The sequence below is a fragment of the Crocodylus siamensis genome, chromosome 3 (assembly GCF_052110815.1).
Source record: "Crocodylus siamensis isolate JL-2025a chromosome 3, ASM5211081v1, whole genome shotgun sequence".
Classification (NCBI taxonomy): Eukaryota; Metazoa; Chordata; order Crocodylia; family Crocodylidae; genus Crocodylus; species Crocodylus siamensis.
The window spans coordinates 141838217-141863817 of NC_143397.1; the positions used below are offsets into that span (position 1 = coordinate 141838217).

The 25601-nt window shown below is 44.0% G+C and overlaps 1 protein-coding gene across 4 annotated transcripts in view; it reads left to right on the top strand.

Moving 5' to 3' along the window:
• Window positions 1–9121: 9121 nt before the first annotated feature.
• Window positions 9122–25601, top strand: part of DUSP22 (dual specificity phosphatase 22) — a 55561-nt gene continuing 39081 nt past the window's right edge. For 2 of the 4 annotated variants that reach the window (XM_090039373.1, XM_090039374.1), the window contains exons 1-2: window positions 9122–9466; window positions 17612–17645. Coding sequence is in view for 1 of the 4 variants with exons in the window: in XM_090039374.1 (XP_089895500.1) it covers window positions 9446–9466; window positions 17612–17645 (55 nt within the window). In the remaining 3 variants the exon portion in view is untranslated. The remainder of the gene's footprint in view (window positions 9467–17611; window positions 17646–25601) is intronic. The other 2 variants (XM_090039375.1, XM_090039377.1) reach the window with 1 other exon arrangement.

Below are 25601 nucleotides of genomic sequence, written 5' to 3' on the forward strand. Positions count from 1 at the left end.
ATAAAACAGGGGTGCTGTAGTTGTGGCACAGAATCTTTGGGGAATACAAAATATAGACAGGTATATCAGGTGGTAGATAGGAATGTTTGAGGCTTTAGATTGTGTGGAGATTATAGAGGGTGTTGCTACCAAGAGGGAGAACATTAGCAATGAGGTGTAGAGAACCACAGAAGAGACTCTAGGAATAACTTAAAATATAAATATTGTTCATTGAAGATGGAAAGAAATTGAGGATCAATGGCAAGGATACTTTGGCTTCAGAATCAGAACCAGAATCAGGTGAGTAATGAGAAGGCCAAAAGAAATTACATGCCTTGATGGAGAGGGTGAAGCCTTCTAAAAGTACCACAGGGATCTCACAAGAGTTTTAATGTACGGAAGAAAGAATGTCAACTGTGGGCAAGTGCGATAAGAGACACAAATGGAAATCTTAAGTTACAATGCATTTACAGAAGGATAGAAGGAATACTTTAATGAGCTCCCTAATGAGGCTGATGCAAGTGAACAACAAACAGCCATTCTCCATCAGTTGAGTTCTTTGTGGGAAAAGCAAATTTTTAAGAGGTTCAAGAGACAATCAGCACTCTCAGGAACACCAAAGTGTCAGGTATTATTCATGTCCCAGTTGAACTCTTGGGGACATAAGTTAAATCAAAGACTTTACAAAATAATTGTATTGATTTGGAAGGAGGAGTTACATGACCAATTTGGAGAGAAGTTGGCAGAAAGTAAGAATTATTGGAGCATCTCCTTGGTCATTAATATATATATCTATATATATATCCTGCCTTTTGGGCGGGGGGCTGGACTCGATGATCTTCTGAGGTCCCTTCCAGCCCTAATGTCTATGAAATCTATAGATATATATCTAGATACAGGTTTCCCTTGATTTATGCAGGTTCTTTATATGTGAATTTGCTCTTATGCGATGAGCATATTTAGACCCATAATTCGTTATATGCGAAGTAAATTCACTCTTATGCGATCAGCGTGGATGTGCCCCTCCCCCCCAGCAGGTATGTCTGTGGGGGGAGGGGAAAGGGCCGTGGCCCCAGTTACCCCACCCCGGCTGCAGCGGCCCCAGGAGCAGCTGGCGTCAGCTGCCTACAGCCACTGGGCTGCACCATGCTCCTCCTGTTCCCCCATGCCTGGGCTCACCCCAGCTTCTGGGCTGCAGTGTGCCATGGTGTAGGCAGCTGGTACCAGCTGCTCCCAGGGAGACTGCAGCCAGGGCTGGGGAGAGTGCCTCTTTGTTCCCTCTGCTTTGCTGCCTTGTGCAGGCCTGGGAGCAGCACCCTTCCCCCAAACCCTTCCCTAGCCCCAGCCTCACTCCTTCCTTCCCTCACTGCCATGGGAACCTATCCCTTACATTTTAAAGTGAGTTCACTTTATGTGAATTTGATTTATGTGCTGTTCTCTGGGAACGCATGTACTGCATAAATAGAGGGTAACCTATATCTCTGTCATATATACATTCCAATTATTATTATTATTATTAGAGCATCTCCCTGCTCATTTTATATATATAAAATAATCCAAGAATCCAATAATTCTTACTTTCTGCCACCCTTATACATCTCCTGTCTAATAAAAGAGAGTAGGAGAATATCTGTGTGGAATCCAAATGAACAATGATGGATCAAATGTTTTCAGTTTATCAGACGCTAAAGAAAACAATGATAAGAACTGAATACATGTGTAGTTTCTGTAAGTTGTAATAGAATAGGTGATATGTATAATATTATCATACATATAATATATGATTTATGATCTATATGGTCAAGTTTAAATGGCCTTTAGCAGCTCTTTGGTTATTAAGATGATTTGGTTATTATGAGAGAGGCAGATGATGTGGTTCAGAAGGATGGCTGGAGACTTGAAGGAAGCATCAAGGAAAACAGGACATAAGATCACTGAAACTGAAACCAAGTATATGCTTGCAATTTGCTGAGATGTAATTTAGTAGCTGATACCCATGGATATCACATTAGGCTCATAGAGAGTCCAACTTCCCCATAATATATGCCCTTAAACAGAAGTTAAAAGAGAAGCTGGTTAGACTCACTGCTCTTGGAATCATAGAACAAGTAGAAAAACAAACAAACAAACAAAAGCCATGGGCAGGTGTTCATTTCTATGATTGGAAAATTTTCAGAAATTTCTAGGAAATTTGCAGTGGAAGAATCTTTCCAAGAGAGGGAGCATACAGGCAGCCTGAAGATACCCCCTCTCCCCACAGCCTTCCCAGACTGGGGTGACCAGTCTGCTGGAGTAGCTGGAGCAGAGGCTTGGGCAGGAGTACAACTGTAAGGAAATGCCCCTGCCCCTGCCCCTTCCTGAGACTGGAGACTCCCCTGGTCTAGGGAAGGAACAGGAGAAGCTACTGCTCAGCTGCTCCCAATCACAAAGGAGTCAAGCATTTGGAGCACCCGGGGCATTCACTCTACTGAGAGAAACTCTCCTGAAGGAGAGATCTTTCAGGTGTCAAGGTGGAAGATTTTTCTCCTGGATGGGGCATGTTTCCTCCACAAGAAACTGTAGGAACACCTGTACACTGGCAATTTCTACCAGGAGAGTCACAATTCTCCTGGTAGAAACATAATGCTTGTACATGGCCAAAGTGGGCACACACAATTACTTCAGGGAAAAAACAAACAAACATAGAACCTTTCACTTCCATAGACTCCTGCCCTCCCCCCCTCCAACCCCCCCCCCCCAAAAAAAACACACCAATACAGAAAGGGAACAGTTCCTGCTACCTGTAAATACAAGCACGGGGTGGGCAATGATAAATATTTCTCTATACTGCATGGGTCAGCAGTGTTCTGGAAGGTTAGGAAAAAAAGGATCATGCATTTGGGCACATTTGATACTCATTCTTCAATCTGGTGTTTGCCTTGTACTTTACCTTGTACCTTATGCCTTGTACTTGCCTTGTACCTTAGATTCTTCACCAGAAAATACAACTAAATGTTGGCAATCGAGGTTTATAGAAAGGAGATTTTGACCCAAAGAAAAACAGTAAATGAGGATGGTCAAAGGATGCCAGTTTGGAAAGAGCAAGGACTGCTGAGTTCAGTGTAACACAATTATAAATTTCTTGGAAGAGGAAATAACACACTTGAGAGAGAAGTTAAGACAGAAAGGTTATAGCCCTCATCAACATAGCTGAACCAACAGACAAGGAAAGGTATAAATAGGAATGCAGCAGAGGCAGATCCAAGAGAGGTGCAATAGGTCAATTGCCCCTTTCTCCCTTCACATGTAAATCATGTTCTGGCAGCTCCAGTTCCCTGTGGTCCCAGATGCCTAGGTCTCCTGCGGAGTCCAAGGCAAGCTGGAGCCCCGGACTGACGTGAGAGCAGGGAGCTGATGAGGAAGGGGGAACCCATCTGCTGCTGCCACTGCCCCTGGCTGACCTGGGGGTGATGGAAACCCCAGAACAGTTCCTGTCCTATTCCAGCCAGGGGCTGTAGGAAATGGCTGTGCAGGGTGCTGGGCTTGGCAAATAGCAGCTGCTCTCTCCCCCTCCACTGCATTTTCATCACTTCTCCAGGTGCTCCAACTGTAGGGAGAGGCTACAGGGGGTACCAGGCTTGGCTGGGGATGGTGACAGTTGCAGGGGGTCCTCCCTTTCAGTGTCTGCTTCCGATAAGTGGAGGACATCTGGAAGGACTGGGCAGGGAGCAGGAACACCTGGAAGGGGGACCCACCTGCTGCCATTCCCAACCAAGCCCAGCACCCCATTTTGTTATTCACAAAAGCCCGAGCTGGAGCAGGGCATGAGTAGCTGTGGGGTTCCCTTCACCCCTGGGTCATCTGGAGACAGTGGTGGACAGGTCCCCCTCCCCTATGCCCAGAAGCAAACCCTGTTGGAGAAGGGGAATGGGGAATGGGAAATGGGAGGGGAGCTGCCTACATTGAAGTCCCCTACAGCTGCTGCCATGGTACAGTCTGCCCATTGCGCGGTGGGGAGGGAGAGGCTGGGGGGAAGGAGGGGAGGAGAGGGATGGGGTGCAAGGGAAGTTGTGTGCAGCACAGATAGCATCTCCTGCACTCCCATTTTCCAGTTCCTTGATTTGCCTGTGGGAATGCTGAACTGTTTATGAAAATGTATGCTAATTTTACTGCTCTGCCTAGCAACCTGAGCTGTGTTGTGTAAAGATGTTCAGTGGAAACTTTAAAAAAGAGTTTGAAAACCAAATAAATTAATTACTTCCATGCTGTACAAGGAGGTTTTGAAGATTACTTTCAGTGGGATTGTACAGGTGTAAACAGAGAACACTGTTTAGCCAATAGGAAAAGCAGTTTTCCTTTACAGTGCTTGCATACAGTAAGTACATTCTGGTATTTTCACTCTCACTCAACAATGGATTATTTATAGTATTTCATTATATGCTAATATCTTGCAATTCAGTTTCTGATATTGTTTCTGTTGAAAGTGTCTAATGTTATGAAGAGTTTGGAGCTCCAGGACACAATAGGTTATTATAGTGGAATAAAGCTTGAAGCTGACAGAATATGCATTCCTATTTTTGTAACTCTTTGTATCTAATAGTGAAAGATAAACAAACCGTTGTGAAGAGTAATTCCATGAGCAAAAGTGAAGGCAAGTGCATACACCTAAATGACAGTATTATAGGTTATGGGTTACAGTTTACTATAGTAAAGGTTGCAGCAATGATTCATCTTTAACTAGTACAAGAAATCAGAGTTCTCAAGGCTTGTTCCTTTCAATACTGTTTTCATAAATGTTTTCATTAAGAGACCTACAGCTAGTGTATAAGCAGGTTAGTTGCAACTCTTTTGACATCCAGATGGACTTCCCAGAAATGCGAATTTTAAAATTATTTTAGGTATATAAAAACAAAGATCTTTGTCGAGAGCTTTAGAGATATAAGAATACAATTATTTGGCACAAGATTGTTATGGCAGCTAATCTATATTCAAATAGATTTGAACCTTCCTCTAAACAGCTTGATAAATCTGAGCTGTTCTTTCCTTTTTAGAGTCAGCTGATGGTGTTTTGATTAACAGCTTGGTTTTGTTTCTCTTTTCTGACTCATCAGTTTCATTTTGGATCTTGGCCTTTGGTAGAGCTCCTTTCTGCCATTTCTTCCTTGTTTGATGGTTCATGTCAAATTCCACCACCATTTGTGTTTTCCGATGTTGGGGAATGATAGGAGTAGGGTTAGTGAAGGATGTGCTTTATCTGCTGTGGCTAGCAAGAACAGCTGTTTGGGAGCTCTTACACTCTGGAACAAATTGTAAAGGTCAGGCTTTACCCTCTGCAGTTACAGGGGTATATTGTTTAGAGAAGCTCCACTGACTTCAGTAAGTGCTGTGTGCTACATTAATAATGTAGCATGAATTCCCTGTAACTATCTATCAGGAAACCCAGAATTATGTGAGATTTGCCTCCATGATCTCTCCTTTATACTACTAATCTCCCAGGTTGACAGGCACCAAATCCTTTGTTGTTGTTTAATTTCATGTTAAATGCTATTTATTTTCAGCAAAGAATTGAGTTTTGTCAAATCAGCATTTTTCTGACTGACAATTAGATATTCCATTGGATTATTTGAAACCAGCTCTTGTGTTTTATCTCCCTCCTTGCCAGCTGTGCACAGTCATGACACACTTCCCCTGGAACTCAACTCCATTCTTATCAGTTTCTAGCAGATCATGGAAGGATGACGTTGCCTTTTGCCTGGTATTGACTTACCAAAACACCACACACTGTTACCGACTGTGAGACTGGAAAATAATATTTATTTATTTATTTCCTTTTAAGAACATTATTAAACTAACCTTCCAATTAAAAGATGACTTAAGGAGGATTTGATCTTTCTTTTTTTTTTAAAGAAAAGAAAAGATCAGTTTAACTTATTTTTCTCCAACATTTTATCCAGGGAATTGTGTCAAAGGCAGTTGCCATAATCAGAGAACTTGGCATCACTATGGTCTTTTATATACAAAGTTAAAATGTGGCTATTGATCAGCCTGCCCTTCTTACCTTCCTTGGCAATGTGAAGAAAAAGAAGCAATGTAGGATTTGTGTGGCTACACGCTGTACTAAAAGAATTCTGCTTCTCAGGGAACTTGTAAGCTACCTGGTCCAGTATGTGCTTTTACGCTCATTTGCTGCATCCATTTAATTAATCTAATCACATCAATGTGAAATTATCTTATTTTAAAATGGGCTTTTAAAAGCTTTAAAACGATGTATATATTCACTACTATGGTCCTTAGCAGGTGACAATCAGAATACGGTCCACTCACTGTAATGCAACTGTGCAAATATATATCTCTTGCATGCAGTATACCATGGTTTATTAAACAACAACAAAATCAGTAAAGAATAAAACTATTCAGAAAAGATCTGCAAGAGATATAGGGAACAATCTGAGGGTTTCCCACTCTGTATACCTTTAGGTATGCAGTTGGGGCAAGAGGAGTCAAGGTAGATCACGAAAGTAAATTTTAAGATAATCTATAGGTTGGGTTTCCTCCATTGTCAACAAGAGTTTTCAATTCTCAGCATATCTCACTCTCTGGGGACACAACCCCAAACCAACTTTAGCTGTTCTAACAGAAAAGGCTACCTGTGTGCTGCAAAATTCTACTAGACAAAGAATTTTGATCTGAAGTAGAAGAGTAATCATGAATCCTAAAAAGAGATAGAAAAATATAGACAGAAAAGATAAGACAACAGTGACAAACAGTAATAAACTTCCCAATGAAAAATATTGAAGCTAATTTAGATTTATTTTTTTCCACATTACAGTCTAATACAGTGATTCTCAACCAGAGGGCTGTGGTACCCCAGGGTGCCATGAGATCATTTTAAGGGTGATGCTCAATATAAGCACTGTTAGGTGTGCAAACATCTACGCACGATTCACAAGTAAACCCAGATATCTCAAATAGGAACTCATAGTGTCCAAAACATTCTGACTTGTTGTGGTCTTTCTAAGTCATTTACAACAGAAGAATTGTGCTATTATTATTCTGTAGTAAAAAATAAGTAACAGTTAAGAGTTCCAATTTTCCAAGGAGTGCCTCGAGTCTAAAAAAAAGTCTGAGAATGACTGGTGTAACATAACGACAAGCAGATTTCATCCAATACTTTTCTTCCATCAATCTCAAAGGTGGAAAACATTGTTATTTCCATTTTACACTGGAGGAAACTGAGACAGTGAGGTAATGTGACTTCTCCATGATAACTCAGGTGATCAGGGGCTGAAATGGGAATGGAAGCCAGATGTCCTGAGTCCCAAACTGCTGCTCTGTCCACTAGGCCTTGAAGTCATCCCAGACCACACCTCTAAATACAGCATTAGGGAAAGGTTTGATTCATTCAGTCCATAACTTTCACTGAAGCCTGTTCTTTTATGCATACAAACTGTTGCTGTATAGCTGGTTGTAAATGATTCTTCCTTTTTTGAAACAGAATGTGCTTATCATGGCAAAGCACTTTTTTTTTTTCTTTTTCACAAAAATATTACAGTAACGTATGCTTTGGAGAGCTTTACAAATGAAATGTTCAAGACCACTACTAACCTCCATGGGTGGAGTAGCTGTTTGACAATATTTAGAAGATAGGCTTGGGAAGGGTGAAGCATTAGCTTCTCTTCACTCACTGACTTATGCTCTCCTTCAACAGCACTGCTGTTGTCAGGCAGCAATGCAAGGCATGATGCCCTAGGGCATTCAAGCAGCTATGGCCTTAGTGTGACCGAATTCAAGCAATGATTTTCAAACTTTCCAAGCAACTGTGCCAATATATCAAAGGCAGGGGCTGGCAAACTACAGCCCAGGGGCCAGATCTAGTCACAAGGAGGCCCGATCTAGCCCAGGAAGGTCTGAGCTGGCACAGGGGATTATGCTACAGAGCTGTGCCACCCATCCCCTCCACTGTGCTTCCTTCTACCTCAGAGTCTGCTGCTCCATTGCATCTGGGCTTACCTTTGCTACAGAGGGGTTAGGGATCAGAAGTGAGGGTAAATGCAGGCAGCATACCCACTTGCTCCAGGAAGCAAGAGACTTGTATTGCAAAGGCTGGTCTGCACTGGCAAAAGGTTGCCAACTCCTTCAGGCTTAATTCTGTTGTCCTTGAAGTCAATGGGCTGTCTACCACTAACCTCAGTGGGAACAGAATCAAACTTTTTTGGCTGTGCTTGCCATAGCCTCTCTTTAATGATCAGTTTCCATGTATTTGTGCTTATTTCTAGTTACTAGGGAGCCTACATTGTAAGACATACTTGGAGCAACCCACGTTCTAGTATGGGTCAAACTGTATCAATTCATGAGAAGTCAGCACTGAACCTGTGTGAAGGCCCACTTACATCCCACCGTGCCTCTACTCATGTGAATCCAGTTGTAAGACTGGGGTCTAAAGGGAACTCCAGTTCACTGTAGCTCACCAGTATCCATACACAGGCCAAAGGCCAAATCCCTTTCTTAGATGTGTACTGCAGGTTAACATCTGAAGAGGCAAGAGGTTATCAGATCAGTGCAAGTTCTTCAAGGTATATCAAAGCACTACTCTGTGACACTGTATTTCCAAAGCTATCAGCACACCGAAGACTGCAAACACAAAGATATTGGATTATGCCAGTAAAGACCATAAAGGGTCACAGAAAGCCGTGGTGGAGCTCACAGCAACCCAGTCCCTCAGAAGCTGTTGGAGACCAGCCTAAAAGTGAGTCAGCAGTAATTTCCTGGCAAAAAGCCCCGAATGCAGGGCTTCGTTGGGGGGGGGTGGGGGGTTGCTAATTTTCTTTCCTTTTTTTTTTGGTACAAAACTCCCAGATTTGCATAACAGAGCAAGAAATAGGTTCGATTAGTTATAGGCGGTAGTCTGGACACACACATATACACCCCCACCCAGCAGCAGCCACTGCTTACTCATCCTTCCAGGAATGAGAGCGAGCAGAGCCCAGCGCGCCCGGGTGTGTGTCTCTGTGTTCCACAGGTGGAGTGGGCTGAGCCGCGTGGCACGCTGGGAGCTGTAGTTCCCTCCGTCACGGCTCTGGGTGGCGGCGGCGGCGGCTGGGACTACAAGCCCCAGCGTGCCCAGCTCCTGGGCTGAAGGCGCTCCATAGGCTTTGAGCTTTAATCCCCACGTGGGAGTGGGCGGCTTGGGAGGGTAGGAGCGAGTTCCTGGCGATGAATCCTGCTAAGTAGTTCATCCCTGTGCTGTCCAGTGCTAGCTGAGCAGGAGCCCTCCTTCCTAGCACAGGGCAGCCGCAGCATAGCCCAGGCAGGGCTGGAGGGGAGGGCATCAGCCACCCCCCCCAGTGCAGAGCAATCCGAATTACACCCCCCCCGCGCCCACGCATACACACGCACGCGAGGCACACCCTTCCCCATGCACAGGGGACCCGCAGCAGCCCACCGAGCAGTCCAGTCGCGGTGCTGAGGTTCAGGCTGCTTTAGAGCCATGGGGAATGGGATGAACAAGGTAAAGCTGCTTCTTGTTATTTCTGCGTGTGTGTGTGTGATGATTGCGACCCCGCTAGAAAGGGAAGGCTGAACCACCCCTCCCCCCCCTTGCAAAAGATGCCTCCTTGTGTGTGTGTCTGTGTGTGATGATGACGATGATGATTGCAACCCCGCTAGGGCTGTCCCCCCCCCCCCGAAGATGCTTCCTTGTTGTGTCTGTCTTTGTCTCAGTCTCTCTCTGTGACGATGATATTTGTAACCCTGCTTTAAAAGACAGGCTACCCCTCCACCCCCCTGCAAAAGATGCCTACTCCCTTCCTTGGTGGTCAGCAGCACATAGGGCTGTGCCCTGCTGTGCAGTGGGAGGAGAAGGGGGTTCTGCTCAAGTCGGATTTGGCTCGTTTGAAGGGCCCGAGGCGGTAGCTGGTTTCCTCCCCTCCCCCCTAGCAGCCGTAGCTGCAGGATGATTTGCTTTCAGCTGGTGCCTGGCAGCTTTCCCCCTCCTTCAGGACTTGGGGGGGGACACTACATTTGCTGCGGAGGCATGGGGCAGGGCTGGCCCAGCTGTTCCCCGCCCCACCCATGGCTCCTGCCATTTCCTTTCCCTCCCTGTGGACCTCCCTCACCTCTTTTATTTGCATGACAAGGTGGAAATGCCTCGTGCAGCCCCAAGCCCCTCTTCTGCCTTCACAGCCATGGATCTTACTCAAAGCCTTCCCCAGGGAAAAGACTCGGTCATTCCTGCCTGCGTGCAGCCGCCCCCCCCCCCCCCCCCCCCCCGACCCCTAACCATTCTCCAGAGACTTGGCTTCTTTCCCCTCCCTGCCCCTGCAGGCAGTGCCGTAGCAACTAAGTTTGGCACCCGGGGAAAAGTCTGTGGTGGCAGCCCCCTCTTGCCCCATGCGTACATCCTGGAGTGCACACAGCAGTGGGAGCTGCCCTTCCCCTGTCCCCCGCCTCCTCTCCCCCCAAAATGAGCCACTCACGGATACATCCTGCACCCCACCCTGGCTGGGTAGTGCCTGTTGGCACTTCTTTGCTTCAGCATCCAGGGTAGTCGCCCCGCCCATCCCACCCCTTGCTATGACACTGCCTGCAGGCTGGGTGCTGCTACAGCCCTTGGAGAAGGCAGCTTGTTTGTGGCCAGGCTGGCCTTCCCAGTTGTAGGCTGGCAGGTTTGTTTTAAAACAGGTATATCCTATAGCAGGGGTGGGCAAAATGCGGCCTGGGGGCCAGATGCGGCCCGCCAGGCCATCCTATCCGGGTCACGGTGCCTCTAAAAAATTTGGAAAATTAATATTAATCTGCCCTGGGCTTCCTGTCATGCGGCCCTCGATGGCTTGCCGAAACTCAGTAAGCGGCCCTCTGCCCAAAAGAATTGCCTACCCCTGTTATGTAGGATATGTTTCCCTTTCAATAAGTCCATTGGGCTTTTCCCAGCAAGCACGTTTCAAGATGTTGGAATCTGGCTGGCTCCAGCTAAGAGGAGTTGACTGGTTTGTCCTGGGACAAAGCCAGTTACCTTGGGGTCCTACAAATGTACAAACCCACGGGTGGATCCAGGAAATCTGCATTGGTGCAGTTGCCCCCATCCCCCCTGTGGTTGCTGCTCCACCCAAAGTGTAAAACCACCTGCCTGGAAGTGACAGCAGCATTTTTAGTCAGGCAATAGTGAGGCACTCGATTGAATTGGTGGCTCACTAAAATCTACCTGTTTCCTTCTAAACTTTTCATTCCACAGGTGTTAATGACCTTCTCTCCTTTTTAACGCTCTTGCTGTTCCACCAGTGAGCCTAACATCCCTTCTGCCATCCTGTTCCCGGTGATAAGCTCCTGTTTCACAGCCCCGCAGATTGTTTTTTAACTTGTTCCAATGCAGTTTGATCAAAGCAAAAACAAATATTTAACTGAATAATACAGCCCTAGGGCCCTAGCATAGTGGTAAAGCTTCTAGTTTCTTTTTACCTGGAGAAAGGTGTTGTGTTATATAGGAATGATGAACCACGCTGCCTGCTCCTCCTCCCCCACTTTTCAAAATCCTAAATCTGCCCATGTTGTTAGCCCAGTGTCTCACTTCAAGTACTGGTGAAGTATCTCGTCAAATACTTCGTGGGGGACAGTTGAGGGTCAAGCTGCCTGTGTAACAATTGTCCCAGCCTGCTTTGATACAAGTCAAAACCTAGGGCAGTCAGTCCTAGTCTTCTGTCTTTAGGCTTAGATTCCAACTCTAATTCTCGTGTGTGGAGGCCACTGTTGGGTGAAATTTTAATAAGATGTTGCAACAAATTTACACAGGGTGATAGTGTATATCTGCCTAGCCTTGGAGGGGCAGGTGATCTAATAGAATGAACATTAGGCTGGGAGACAGAATTTCCTGGTTTTGCCACTGACTTTGCTTTATGACTGCAGGCAAATTGCATATGATCCTGTGCCTACTGAAATCGGTGGCTGCAGAATTGGGGTTTTAGTCCGTCTATATTTTCTTCCCCATCTATGAAATGGGGTGAATACTACCTGCTTTATTTTGGAGAGGTGTTAGGACTGTCTAGTGAATGATAGCAAGCACTTTGAAAATGTAAGTGTCAAGTAAATACCACCTATTAGTAGGCCAAAACCTGTTCAGTGAAGTCAGTGACGAAAAGATCTGGCCCTCTGAGGAAGGAAGATGAATCTGTTCTGTGATTAGTGTTACTCGCTGTATAATTAAACCCTGACTTTACTAGCTTTTTATGCGCTGGTCATAAAATGAGAATTACAATCATTTCAGTGCTGTCACTTCTATTTTCAACACAGATGTAAGTGCATGGCTGCAGGAAATTATTTATACAATGTACTACTGAAAAATCAGCAGGAGAGTAATATTTTCTGCCAACATATATCTCACAGATGCATTAGGGTGACCAGCTCAACTGTGTGTTAAGTGTACTACAAAGAAAAGAAGGCACTAGATAGCCCCTTTTCTGGGATGTATATTTGAAAACATTTGATTACCATCTCAGGCTTTTGGAAGCTCATTTGAGAAACATGTACAATTTTTTTTGTTTAACACCTCACAAGAGAAGCATCTTCAGAACATGGACAAACCAGTTAATATAAAAATTATGAAAATTGCACTCTAGGGCATAAATATTTTCTGACTGACCAGTGGACAAGGCTGTCAAGGTGAAATCTGTAATGACCCTTTCCTCTGAGAATCTATGGATGCTGATGTGATGAGAAATGCTTCTTGAGGTGCTGTCTTTGGGAGTGTGGGGGAGAGAGAAAAAGCAGAAACATGGTTGGGTAGGCATTCTTAATAGCTTCTTGCAAAGTTTGAAATCCCAGGTGGCATGACATAAAAGAGTAACATCAAAGTTGCAAACATAACATAGGAAGAATATGGGCATGTACTAAATCCCATATAGTTTGGCTCTTTCCAAGAGCCCTGCTATGCGTTCAAATTAAGGCTGGATAGAAACCAGTTATAGAGTCATTACACATTGTCAGGCATTAACTTTTATAGCTAGTTGGATCTCTTTCGAGTTGGATAGTCATTTTTACTGTGTGATAATTACTTTGTCCTTGTAACGATCTGTGCAAGGCTATGCAGAAACTTAAAATTATATATACACAAAAAAATCAGTGTTCAGCACTTTAAGAAGCAGTCTTCCTTAAGGTGTCTTAAATTGGGTCCCCAAAACATCAGAGCAGTTCTGATGATCTTGAGGATAGGTTGTGGTCTTGCTGTCTTTTTGCCTTTTCTATTACCCTGGTGACCCAGCTGTAGCATGGTGACAAAAAGGGAGGCTGGCAATCTTCAAAGCTGACTCTGGATCCAACAGACCTCTTTAGATTGGCATAGTTTATCAGTATGCATGACCTTAGTTTGTAACTTTAGTGCCTCTTGTGGTTTAGCCACACATGATACAGGCTACAGAAGGAATTGAGCAGCTCGTTAGGTGGTGGATTACTTCAGTTAAGAACATCTCTTTGTCTTGAAGCCAGGGAAGGATTAGTTGTAGCTCCCAGTGGTTCTGATACAGAAAGAAAGACATTAGAGACTGCCACAGCTGCTGTCACTGCCACTGGTGGTTTAGCCCTTGTGCTGGCCCTTCTCATGAGGACAAAGACACTATCAGCTCCTATACTTTTCTATGTTATAGGAAATGTAATACGTGCTTGTAATAAGTCCATCTGTTTTTATATGGACATTAGTGTTTGGATGAAGGAAGGTTAGGGGTCCTCCCTTTTGCCTGTTATTCCTTTTGTTGCTTCTTTTCCTTTGCTGTAAAATTAGCTGCACCTTTTTTTCTCAAGCATGTCACCTCCTGATTATGGAAAACTGCATTGGAAGCATGTATTCACAATAACTGTTCCTATCCAACACACAAAAAAGGGAAAATGGATAGCAAGCACGCTGCAATGACCAATTTGTCACTTGGCTGCAGGTATTTTTTGGTTCCTTTTTTAAAATTTCTCTTGAAATAAAGAATGCGAAATAGATGTAATAGAGGGTCTCTCTTCCTGATGGGTTAAAGAAATAAAAATGAGATGATAAATAAGATGATAAAAAGAGAAAGGATGAGAGATGACACTCAGGCTGATAATACCTAGAATTGTCTATGAGCTGGGTATTCTAAGTGAAGAGTCTTCCACTGGGATTTGCACCTTCCTGTATCTGTTATGGTTAACTGACATCAGGGTATGTTTCAAGATCTCTTTATTCACTCAGGTTTTCTGAAGAGGTTAGCTGAGTAGCATCTCTATGTATTGAATAGATAAGTAGATAACCCTCGAGGTCTCTTCCAACCTTGATTCTATAAGTAGTATTTGGTGTGGAGCATGATTCATCAGCAATGGAAATCGGTCTGGATAGCTTCAACTGATATAAATAGTTCCACAGAAATCAGTGGAGCTATGCCAGTTTACAGCAGGGAAAGATCTGGCCTTTTTACCTATGTGACCTTTTCTTAGTGAAATGGACTAATCCTGATCTGCTTGTTCTTGCTGCGCCTTGCAGTTCTTAATCTCTGCACAAAACCTATTATACTGAAATCAATGTACGTGGAGTATTAATATATATAAGTTGGAATAGTCTCATGACGTAAGATATTAATGTTGGCTGCATGCACGTGTCCACTGAGGAAATTGGAAGCCTTGCCATCACCATTATCCATTAGACTTTACTATGAACAAAGAAAGAAATGAAAGCTGACTGCAAGGCAAAGGAACATGTCTCTGGTCACATCTACTAAATAGTATTTGCTTTATGTTTCAGTTGATATGAAGAGCTTGTTGACTTGTTCATCATATAGTCACCTTTTCCCCCCGTGCTATCCCAGTGTCTTCTCTTATGTGCATAGGCACACCCATCTGTTCCTCTTTGCTTTTGTTCCATCTTTTTCGTTGTCTGACACTACAGTTGCTGAGGGCTGTCAGAAGTCATGGCTGAAAGTTTCCCACCCACAGTGTAGTGTTGAAATATCGTTAAGTATTATAAGAAGACTCACTTCTTTCCAAGTAGCTTTCACCTTTCCTATATGTTGGTACAGGAAGGGTAACAGACATTCTGCTTGCAGGATGTCCTAACTTTCTATCTAACTGTCAGTATCAGCTCCACACCCATCTTATTTTCCACCTGTAGGGAGGTGATTTGAGGAGTGTCAACCTCTTTCATCCCTTTTCCAGGAAAAACTAGTTTTTTTCATTGTAGTCCGCCCCCCCCACACCCCTGTGACCTTGTCTACCTTTAAACTATAACCGGCCTTTGAGAATATACACAGGGTATATAAGTACTACTGCAGCAGTTTCCAAACTCTGACAGATTGCATACCACCAATTTAAAATGATACAAGCTTCAGTACCACCAGCACATTTTTCAGTTCAACCTAAGTATCACCAACAAATTTTTGTCATAAAAAGTAATTATAATAAATCTGTTAATGCATACCACTGACAGGTTGTCTATGTACCACTAGTGCTACCTGTACCACAGATTGGGAACTGCTGTAACTACTGTATGGTCTAAAATGCTCTAGTATACAGTAGGGTTACTGTGGCCTGAGCTTGTTGCTCCAAATACAAAATTATCTGTAGTTAAAAATGTAAGGAAAGCTTCTAAGCACAGACATGCAGGTGAAGTTTGTTCCTATTTCCATCTGTTTGTGAGCATTTGCCAACTAATGTTGGTCCCTCAGTAATACGGCAGGTGTATTGACTTTGGGAGCAGGTATTCGTATTCCTTCTCCCCTCGCACCCAGAGATGATGGCTCTTCTCCATATCTGTTTCTCTGAGAGACATTTCTCTGAGAGACATCGGAAACTGAGTGATTTAATCAGTCATGAGGAAAAGAGAAATCTTGGAAGAGTAATTCCCTCTCAGTGATTGTCTGTCTGAAGTGACAACTCAAGGTGGGGAGGAATTTTTTTTTTCCTGTTGTAAAGAACATTAACTTAGTAAAAGCAGAGATGGAGGGAATAAATCATGATGAAAAATATTGATAGTTAGGTCTCCTTTTGCTTAGGTTTGGTTAAGCATAGGCTCAGATTTATGTGATTAAAAAAAAAAAATTATGGCCTTTGATTTGCTTCTGTTTCCCAGTCCTTCAGATCCCAGTTTGGCAAAGGGAAAAATGAAAAAAGAGCAAGTAAGTGGTGTTCAGCATCATAGGTCATTTAAGGGGATCACAAAGGTCCTGTGATCCCAGGAGAGAGGTGGTGGGCGGAGGGCCCAGAAACCCAGAGTGTTTTCAGGGTTAGACCTCTGGGGGGATAAGAGGTGACATGACTAGGCAACTAAGGCAATCGGGATGGCAGAGATGTTAATATAGCACAAAGTTGACTGGAGAGGTGTTGATTATTATGGATTCTCTGACTTCTCTCCAATTTGGCAGTGAAACAATAAGGGTTAGATTTCTTTTTGCTTGAGAAACCATTCTGACAAAGCCAGTTAGAAATCGGGTTACTTGTTTAGGCTCTTGCATTGGGCCACCATTCTGAGTGGCACAAATCACATCGCTTTTCAACACGCTCGCAGTTGTCAAGAAGAGCCTTGAACACTAATCCCTGATGAAAAGCATTTCATAACTTTTAGGGCTTTCAGATTGCTGGAGTGAGCAAAACGGGTGGAGTTTTTCCTTTAAATAGCTTTGCTAGAGAGGTTGTTGATGCTGTTGTGATGACATTGGGGCGTTACTAAGGCAGTAGGAAGTCCCTGCTGACTTGTCATTGATGGTGGTATGCTCTGCATGTGTTTGCAGGAGAATGGAGCACACAGTCTGGCTCCCTTGTTTTTAGCTGTTTCAAAGGATTCGGTGTTAGTGGTAGATTTTCAGGTGGGTGGCTTCAAAGCGGCAGAGAGTAAGGTTGAGGGCTGCGGCGTGCATTTTTCTTTCTTTTTTCAATGTGTGCTTCCTTTGTGTGTGCTGGTTGCAGTTCCAAGGTGAAGAGGCTTCTGAAAGAGTGGGGAGGGGCAGCGGCCCAATGTTTACGCTGTCTGAATGCACGTGTACTCCGAGCTGGCCCTTACACTAACCTTGAAACTTGCAAGTTAAAGAAAGTCCTGTAACTGAGAACAGCAAGAGCTGATAGGAACGCTGCTGTGAGCACATAGGTCTGGGAGGGGAAAATGCAACTGGCTGACTTTCATCAATTCTCGCTCGCACAAGTAGCGGCTGTTTACAGTGATTTCTTGTACTGGTGGAGCATGGCCTGAGTGACAGTAGAGCTGTAGTCTGACTTGCATGCTTCTGCTTTAAACGCTAGAAGAGCCACTGGATTCCCCTCTTTACCCCCAGTTCTTTCTCTGACTTGATCTCTGACTTCAGGCAAATTATTCTATGCTTGTCTGTGCTTCCCCACTGAATAATTAAGGATAACATGTATAGTTACAGCAGGGGATTTGTGAGGCCCTCTTCATATTTGTGAAGCACTTTTGAGGTGGCTCTATGAAAACAAATATTTCATCATCCACACTTCCTACCACCTTGCCCCATGTGGGAAACCATTCGAAGTGCTGCCTGCCTGAAATATTGCAGATGAGGAAAGCTGCAAGGAGAAACATGGGTTTTTTAGCTTGCTTTAGTAGTATGCTGCTATAGATGCTCCATCCTGTATGCAAATTGAACATTGCCAAATTGAGGTACCACAAGACATCTATATTTGATACTATATTTCTTTCTCGCAGATTCTGCCTGGCTTGTTCATTGGCAACTTTAAAGGTAAGATTAGTTTTATGGTTATAATTTAGGATTATTTTAACGGTTATGGGCCTGAAGTATCGTCTAACAGCTGGACAACTTCTTTCACTCTCTTAATCCATTTCTGAATCCACCTCCTGGAACTGAAAAGGACAACCAGTTTACTCAGTCTTCTGCACAGCGCAACTGTAATATTAAAAAATATTTAATATTAAAACGGGCAGTTTAACAAGGACATGCTTCATCTGGAATCCGTAAATATTGGCCTATGCTGTAAATCAGTCCTGCCTCACCAGGCTTGTATGTGGGCAATGCAGATTTTTTGTAAGAAGTATTTCAAGCCCTCCTCATTAGTAGCTTGCTGTCCCATTAGATCATTGCTTTCATTGTCCGGGTTATTTATGACACCTGTTAAGGACCCCTATTATTATTGCTTGTGAAACCGAGAGATCTGTATTGGGATGTCTGAATCACAGTACCCGCACTGTCCATGTTGCAGACTTAGATCTGTTCTTGTTCTTGAGTGTGTGTGTGTGTGTGTGTGTGTTTGTAAAGGGAGGAGGGGGAGGGGTGCCATTCAGGTTTTTATCTGGTACTTTCAGACCCGGGTTCTTAAGAAAACTAAGGTTAGGATTAAAAAAAAAAAAAAAAGAACATACAGCTGGCTTTTGAACCTATATTTAGGTATCTGAATATGTGGCCTGTTTTTCAAAACAGCACTCAGTAGCTCCAGTTGACTAGTAACTTAGAGTGTAAGTGGGTTGAGGCAGCGGCCATCTTTTAATTGCACATGTTTTCTGAGCCTGTCACAATGGGGACCTTGATGTCTGATGAGTCTGCAGATGGTCCTGCAATAGTTTTGGTGATATGTAGCCAGCATTGACTACAGCTAGTCATTGTTGTGAGCCACAAGTATGGTGCTGGTCAGGGATCTCCTACTCCTCCATTTACCTGATCTGTTACATCCCTGGGCAAGTTTTTTTCCTCTCCATTTCACACTTACCTGGTGTTGCAATATTGTTCTTTGCTTTCTCCCCTCTCCTACAAAGTATCTGGTAGCCTGGGCATAGGTCAGTGTATTCTGTCTGCCTGTGAAGCATTCCATGATCCCACATTGCTTTCACAGCAAATCAGTGTTTTGCTGCCTCCTCTATGTGGGGAGAGATGTCCTATAGAGCAGGGGTGACGATTATTTTGGCTGGAGGGCCAATTTTGGTGAGCTGTTGCAGGTCAGGGGCTGGGAGGGGTGCTGGCCTGGCCCAGGGTGTGGGGGGGCAATTGATTCTATCTGGCCTGGGCTCATCTGTTCCACACCTGCTGCCAAGGGGTACCAGATGAAATGGGCAGGCAGGGTCTTGGAGACCACTGGGATCACCATGACCAGGGCATGCTCAGCTGGGTGGATGGGATGGGGTTGTAGACAGGTGGGGAGTGGTAGGCGGACGGTGGCCGGGAACCAGGATTGCGGAGAGAGGTGATAGTATGGGGCCAGGGTCTAAGGCAGAGCAACCATCTGCTCCTTGCATATTCTTGCAACGGGCACCAGTTCTGTGGGCAGGGATGTGTGGGGAGTGATAGCCCTGGCTCTGCACCGTCACTGCCCCGTGATCTCATCCCCAGACACCACTCCCTGACTGCTTGCAGCCCCATCTCATCCACCTGGCTGAGTTGCATCCTGCCCACGGAGGTCCTCAGCCAGTCTCCATGGAGATCTTGCCTGCTCCCCCACCTGCTCTGTCCCGTACCCCCGGCAGAGGGTGTGGGGCAGACAGGCCGGGGTGCCCAGATAGTGGCACTGTAGCTGGTGGCGGTGAAGACGCTAACAGCAGCAGCCTGAAGGAGACGCTGCTGTGAGGGCTGCTGGGAAGTGGAGTCCAGTCACCACGCCATCCCTGCCCTTGCTCTGCCCCTCACCCAGGGGTGAGGGACCAGCCACAGCCGCCACGGCCTAAGCTGCCCCTGTGCCTGGGCCAGGCAGGGTTGAGGTACCCACTGCAGGCCAGATATATCCCATGGACTAGATTCAGCCTGCCAAGGGATTCTGTTTTGCTCACCCCTGGTATAGAGTATCTCAGGAACCAGCCCTGGTCCGTAAGTCAAACTTAAGAGGTGCTGTAGTGTTATTAATAGTTGAGGATGCTATGGATGGTGCTGGAGCATCTGGGGAGATTGGGGGGAGTTGACTGTCAGCTTTATGGGTAGTAGGGGGAGAGACATGTAAGGATGCACAAAGGTGAGGTTAGGATGAGGGTACATGAAACAGAAGAAAATGATGGAAATCGAGAACAGTCAGTGACAAGTTTACTTTTGAGCTGTACTCCCTGTCTGTACCTGGCCACATACCATGATGAGAAGAATAAGGGATAAAGTGGGAGTGGAGGGAGATGACCCTTCTGCTCATGTCCCTTCTGGCCCTACCAGCTATGAAACTATGAATGTTACCTTGTGTTTCACTTTGAATATTCCCAGATTGCTTCAGCATTTCTAAAAGCAAAGGACGTGGTCCCTTCAAGTTGCCCTGAGTGCACAGAATGTGAAACTGTCGCCATTGTCTTGCCGGTCCTGGTGGCAAGCTTTTGACAGTACGCCCAAGAGAGTGAAACTCGGATGCAGCATCTGTTTCTCAGCATGGTGCTGTTTTTGTCTCCCATGCAGCAAGATGAAGGGGAGTTGGTCATGGTTGCAGAGTGAGTCAGCACCTCAGCACAGATTAGGTCCTCCTAGCTCTTGTGGCAATAACCATTCTGCTCCATATCTTGCAAAATGGGCTATAAATGGTATGTCAGATCACATCTAGCTTGATAAAGTTGTGGTATTAAGGAAGATGCTGTGAGCACTAGTATTTTTGGCTGAAAATAAACTGAAGCTGAAGTGTTCAGCTGCTTCATGTAAAAGAGGGAAGGAGAGGAGCTGATGTCAATCTAAGTCAGATTGACTGAGTGCTTCAAAGGCTGCATTTACTGAAGTTAAAATTCACACCCTTCATTTTTTTTTTTAATGGCCCTTGCTCTCTCTATGTAACCTATTCTCTCTCTACCGTCACACCATTCTGTCAGATAGAAAATTGATCTTTTGAGTTAGCTATATGCCCGGAGCTGGGGAGAGAGCTAGCCATTACTAGTAGAACACTCTTCTTAAGAAGTAAACTTTAGGTATAGAGATTATTATTAACTTTCCTAATAGTAATAGTGATAGGCTGTCAATATTGCAAAGCAATCCACTGTTCGAGCAAGGCAAAGATCAGCTGACTGCTGTCATAATTCCAAGAGAAAGTCAGTGGCTGTGTCCTTCTGCTTGTCTTTTGTTTGTTGTCATTTGCAAGGCCAGAGAGATGGGACAAAACTTTCAAAAATGCCTGATGGAGTTTTTGGATGCTTAGCTTGAGGCATCCCAAAACAAGACTGGAATTCTGAGAGCTGGGACTTGGTATTTCTGGTATTCAAAAAGCTGGGTGCCCAAATTACTCATCACTTTTGAAGGTCTTGGACATAAAGCTACAGTATGTTGGGGGTTTAGTAAGTGATATGATGTTTGAAATAGGTGGCATATCAACTTGAACGTATATCAAGGTTACAAGGCGAATACAGTTGTCCTGTTAGTAATTGCCTGGGAAACCATCAAAGAAACAGATGTTATTGAAAATGATAGTCATGACTTGGGGATGCAAATTAGTGCAAATCCAGCAGAACAGGATGTTGGAGGATGCTGTTATTGTTGTTCTGGTTTCACCCTTTGGAATGAATGTTAAGTTAATCTCCTGAATGCAGGCTTTTCTACCAGAATAGTGCTTATTCATTGTATATAGAGAAAATACTTCTTTACAGATTCCTAGACTCCAGTAAATTCAGAACGCCCACAGGAGATAAATCTTTATATGTGTGTGGTGTTTGGGCAAACTGAGGCACAGGTTACAAATGGTTGTAGCACAAGCATGTGGTGGGTGGGGCTTGGGACCAGGACTCAGGAGTCCTGCTTTTAAAGCATTTTGGATCCTTTGGGTTACAGAGTTCTGTGAACTTACTTAGGTGTAAGTTCACACCTGAGTAAGTTCTTGAATCCCATTATAGGCCACACTGTGTCTTCCTGGATAGGATTGAGTAGATCCCATTAATCGGCTTTTCTTAGCCAAGTTGAATACTGCACACTTGCAGTTCATTTTCATATAATGGGCTGTCTCTGCTGGAATGTTTGGGGGCTTTGCTCTTGTAGCAAGAGGCAGGAAAATGAGATGTTTGGAGATGAATTGGTATCTCTGCAGAACATTGCTATCTGCTAGTAATCCATCATAGCTGTACTACGGAGGTACAAAGTTCATCTAAAAACATGCAGTACGTAGGCTGAGAATATCAAAATCCACTGCCCTTCCTGTGGAACAGAAAAAAATATTTTTGCATACTGTCTTCTGGGTTTCAGCGTAAATTCCATAGGAGTGACATGGGTTGGAAAGGGAGTGGAAAGAAATGCAAGTCAAAATCAACCCTTCCTCTCCATTCTTATTTCAGAAGATTTTGGCCTGTCAGTGTTTTTTCTCCTTCCAAATGGAAATCAAAGCCACTTGCAAGTTGCAGTGAGCAGGTTGCAGGATAGAGCTGTCAGTTGACTACTGGGGGATGAAAGTTCCATATACTTCTAATTCCCAGTGTAAAAAGAAAGTGTTTTGCAAGATCACTGAGAGCTTTTTCCTTTTGTCGAAAGAAATTTCTTGGTTTGCAAATAGATCAGTTGAATAGCAGGTCTCTCCCCACCTTCCCCCTGCTCCTCCTTCCTGTGCCTCTTTCTGTGCAGGAGGAAAGGAAACATTTTGGGGGATTGCAGCATAAAATATCTGTAGGATCATTTATGTACAATTGATTCCAAAGAGCTACTTGTAACTTTTATTAGTTAAAAGTCATGCTGTCTTGCAACCCTGAATTTGAAGCAGCTTGTCTCCTTTCTGCTTTAAACACCATGTGAAAGATTCAAGTATTTCCAATGGAATATTCAGGGGGTTTTTGATTCTAAGGGGAAAGCCACAATCTGAGGCTTAATTCCCCCAAAGAGTCCAGTGGTGCTATGGATGAGGTAGAGAGCTTCAATTAAGTTTCCGCCCTTCCTGTTGCTCAGCAGAAGGTACATTGCATGCTGAATGATTCTTTTATATTCACTGAGCCATGTCATTCCTGGAAATAGGTGTCTGTAAAGTTCTTCCAGGAAAAAATCCCTTTCTAGTGCTTCACTTGAGGCCTAATAGCTTTCATTATTGCCATTCTGAAAATACAGAATCTCTACTAATACCCGATGAGCAAGGAGATAAGATGACATGTCAGAGACAGTGTATTTAGATAGCTAGTTAGCCCCCTCCTCCTCCACCTTCCCAAAATGGTATTTCTGAGACTTCTGAGTAACTTTTATTTGCAGGAATTAAGCTTAGGGACAGGAAAGTGGGAATTTTGCCTAGGGATCCTTCTTTTTGGTGGCATCATTGAATGGACCAAAGCTTTCCTTTCAGAACCCAAAGGAAGCCATTGGTGACCCATACCTCTGAAAAACAGGGCGTTTGACTCTAGTTTTTGAAGTGTGAAAGTTTTGACCCAAGCCTCAAACCGGTTATTCTCAAAAACACGTGCAGGGTGTGTCTGCAGCAGAAGGAAAGATGAGGTGGCTGAAATCCTCCTGAAGACAGGCCAGTTTGTAGTTCTTGTACTTTCTGCAGGTTTAGGTAAACACTTTGGGTGGGAGGATGGAGGTCAGAGTTTACCTTGGCTACCAATGCATAGTAAAACCACAACTGCCTTGTCTTCACCAGAATTATAATTTGTGCTGAGTGTAACCTCCTCCTTACGACAGGGCTGTTTGCAGGGGAGAGAGGGAATAAGTAGAGGCTGGAGGAGGTGACTAGGGAAGGGAAAATATCCAAGAAATACATACCTAGCCTGAGCAGATTCTAGTTATCAGCTTTTCCTAGCTAAGGGATGAATCTCAGTCCAATGTTGCATACCCATACCTCATCTCAACATAATGGGCTTTCTTCACTGGAAGTTTTCGGGGTTTTACTGTTATACAAAAATGGGAAAACGAGATATTTGGGGGTGACATGACCTCCACTATCTAACTTCATTTCCTTCTCGTCTACTTCTTAAAGGAATTAGTATAAACCTGTGGTTTGTCTTAGATGCTTGTAGGACCATCACCTTGGTTTCTGGAACTTGTCACAATCATAACTGAATAAATCCTCAGAGCAACCCAGTGACAGAATTGAGGAAGTGTCATCTTTATTTTACATAGAAGGGAAATAAGGCACTGATGTTAAGTGGCTTGATCAAGAGACTCACAGAAAGGTTGTGGTGCAGCTGGGAGACGATGCCAGACTGCAAATTCCTTCCTAGGTCCCTTGCCACAGGGATGATATTGCTTCTTTTGGGAAAGTGGCTGTCTAATGACATGAAGGCCTAGAGCTAGGGGGTATAAGAGGAAATTAAACCAAGAATCACACTCGGTATATAGAGGAGATGGGGAATTTCCTGGCGGTGAAATGTCTCAGTTATGAGGGGAAGGCGTTTCTGAAGAAACCACTGATGGGGACTTCAAGTAGAGAGGTTTTAAACTACACTGGACAAAGCATAACACAAACTACTGTAAATATGAATCCTGTCCTGGATGGACATAAGGGACAAGCTGGATGCAGTCTAAGAAGTTTTTTTCGTGTCGAAATACAGAGCTAAATGCATTATTTCAGTGACCTTGAAATGTGAATTCTGCTGCTGCTGCGTTGTGCTAAAGTACAAGTCGGAATTTCTGTTGCAGCGCTAAATGTTTTTGCCTTTTCATTCCTTAACGTAATAATTTTCGATACGAAAATGACCATGTTCCTCTTGCGTAGATATTGTGAATGACAGTATATCTTATCTGTGTAGTTATTGGAGACGGCTGCTAAAGCGTGCTTCTAATATCAGCAGCCTGTAGAGGGGGGAAGCAAGGGAATTTCCCCTCACTAAATTATCTGTTCTCTGGCCTTAATCTTTAACGATTTATTTTCAAACCAGGCACCCTATTTTTTTTCCTTTTGTTATATATTTTCTATGATTTGAAAGACCATTTGCTAAATATGTTATAACCAGCTATTTGCCAAGATCCATTGCTTCAGGATACTTGATTTCCCCACATCCACTTCTTGAAATATAGCAATTCATTTTTTGGCTGTATAACCTTGATTCATTGAACTTCATTGAACTTCATTGGACCCTAAGCCTTCTGAAGAACTAAATTGTCCCCTTGGGCTGTTCTGTGTATGTTAGTCATCTTTTAAAGTGAACCACAGCTGCTTTAAAGCTGACTAGTCTTCAGCTGTGGGAACCTTGCATATGGGTTCTGCTAAGTCACTAGTGGCCTCTTATGTATTTATTTATTTGCTGACATGCTAACACAGATGGAAACCTGGGCCTTACTGTTAGACGTTGTATAAGCATATAGTGAGAGAGGGTCTCTTGCTCTGAAAAACTTTGATTAAAAGTATTAAAGGCAGGTGAAGGCTGGGAAGTGGGGGCTGGGGGGAAGGCGGAACAAGTCACTTCACCTCTCTGTGCAAAGCTGGTCCGCAGCTGAGGCTGGACTAGAAGCTACATTTCTTTGAGTCCCAGTACATTGCTCTACTTGCTAGAAAACACCAAGTCCCTTCCTGTACGGTGAACTGTTCTAGCTCACTGACTTTTGAAGCTTGCAACTGTATTTGGAGGACATATAGTACAGATTTCTGAGATATCAGACATGCAGTTGGCTCCCCTGACTGGCCCTATTCTTTGAGCTCTCAGACAGTCTCTGAGACCTTGGATTAACTGGGGTTGCACAGCACCATGTTAATAAAATTATTCCCAGCTGAAGGGCTCACAAATTGAACAGTCGGTTCCAGCAAAAGTTAGCATTACCTTTTTAAAGAACTGGCTCTTTGTAAAGAGAATATACATTCTTTAATGTATTTGGAACTGATTTTTGTCTGACACT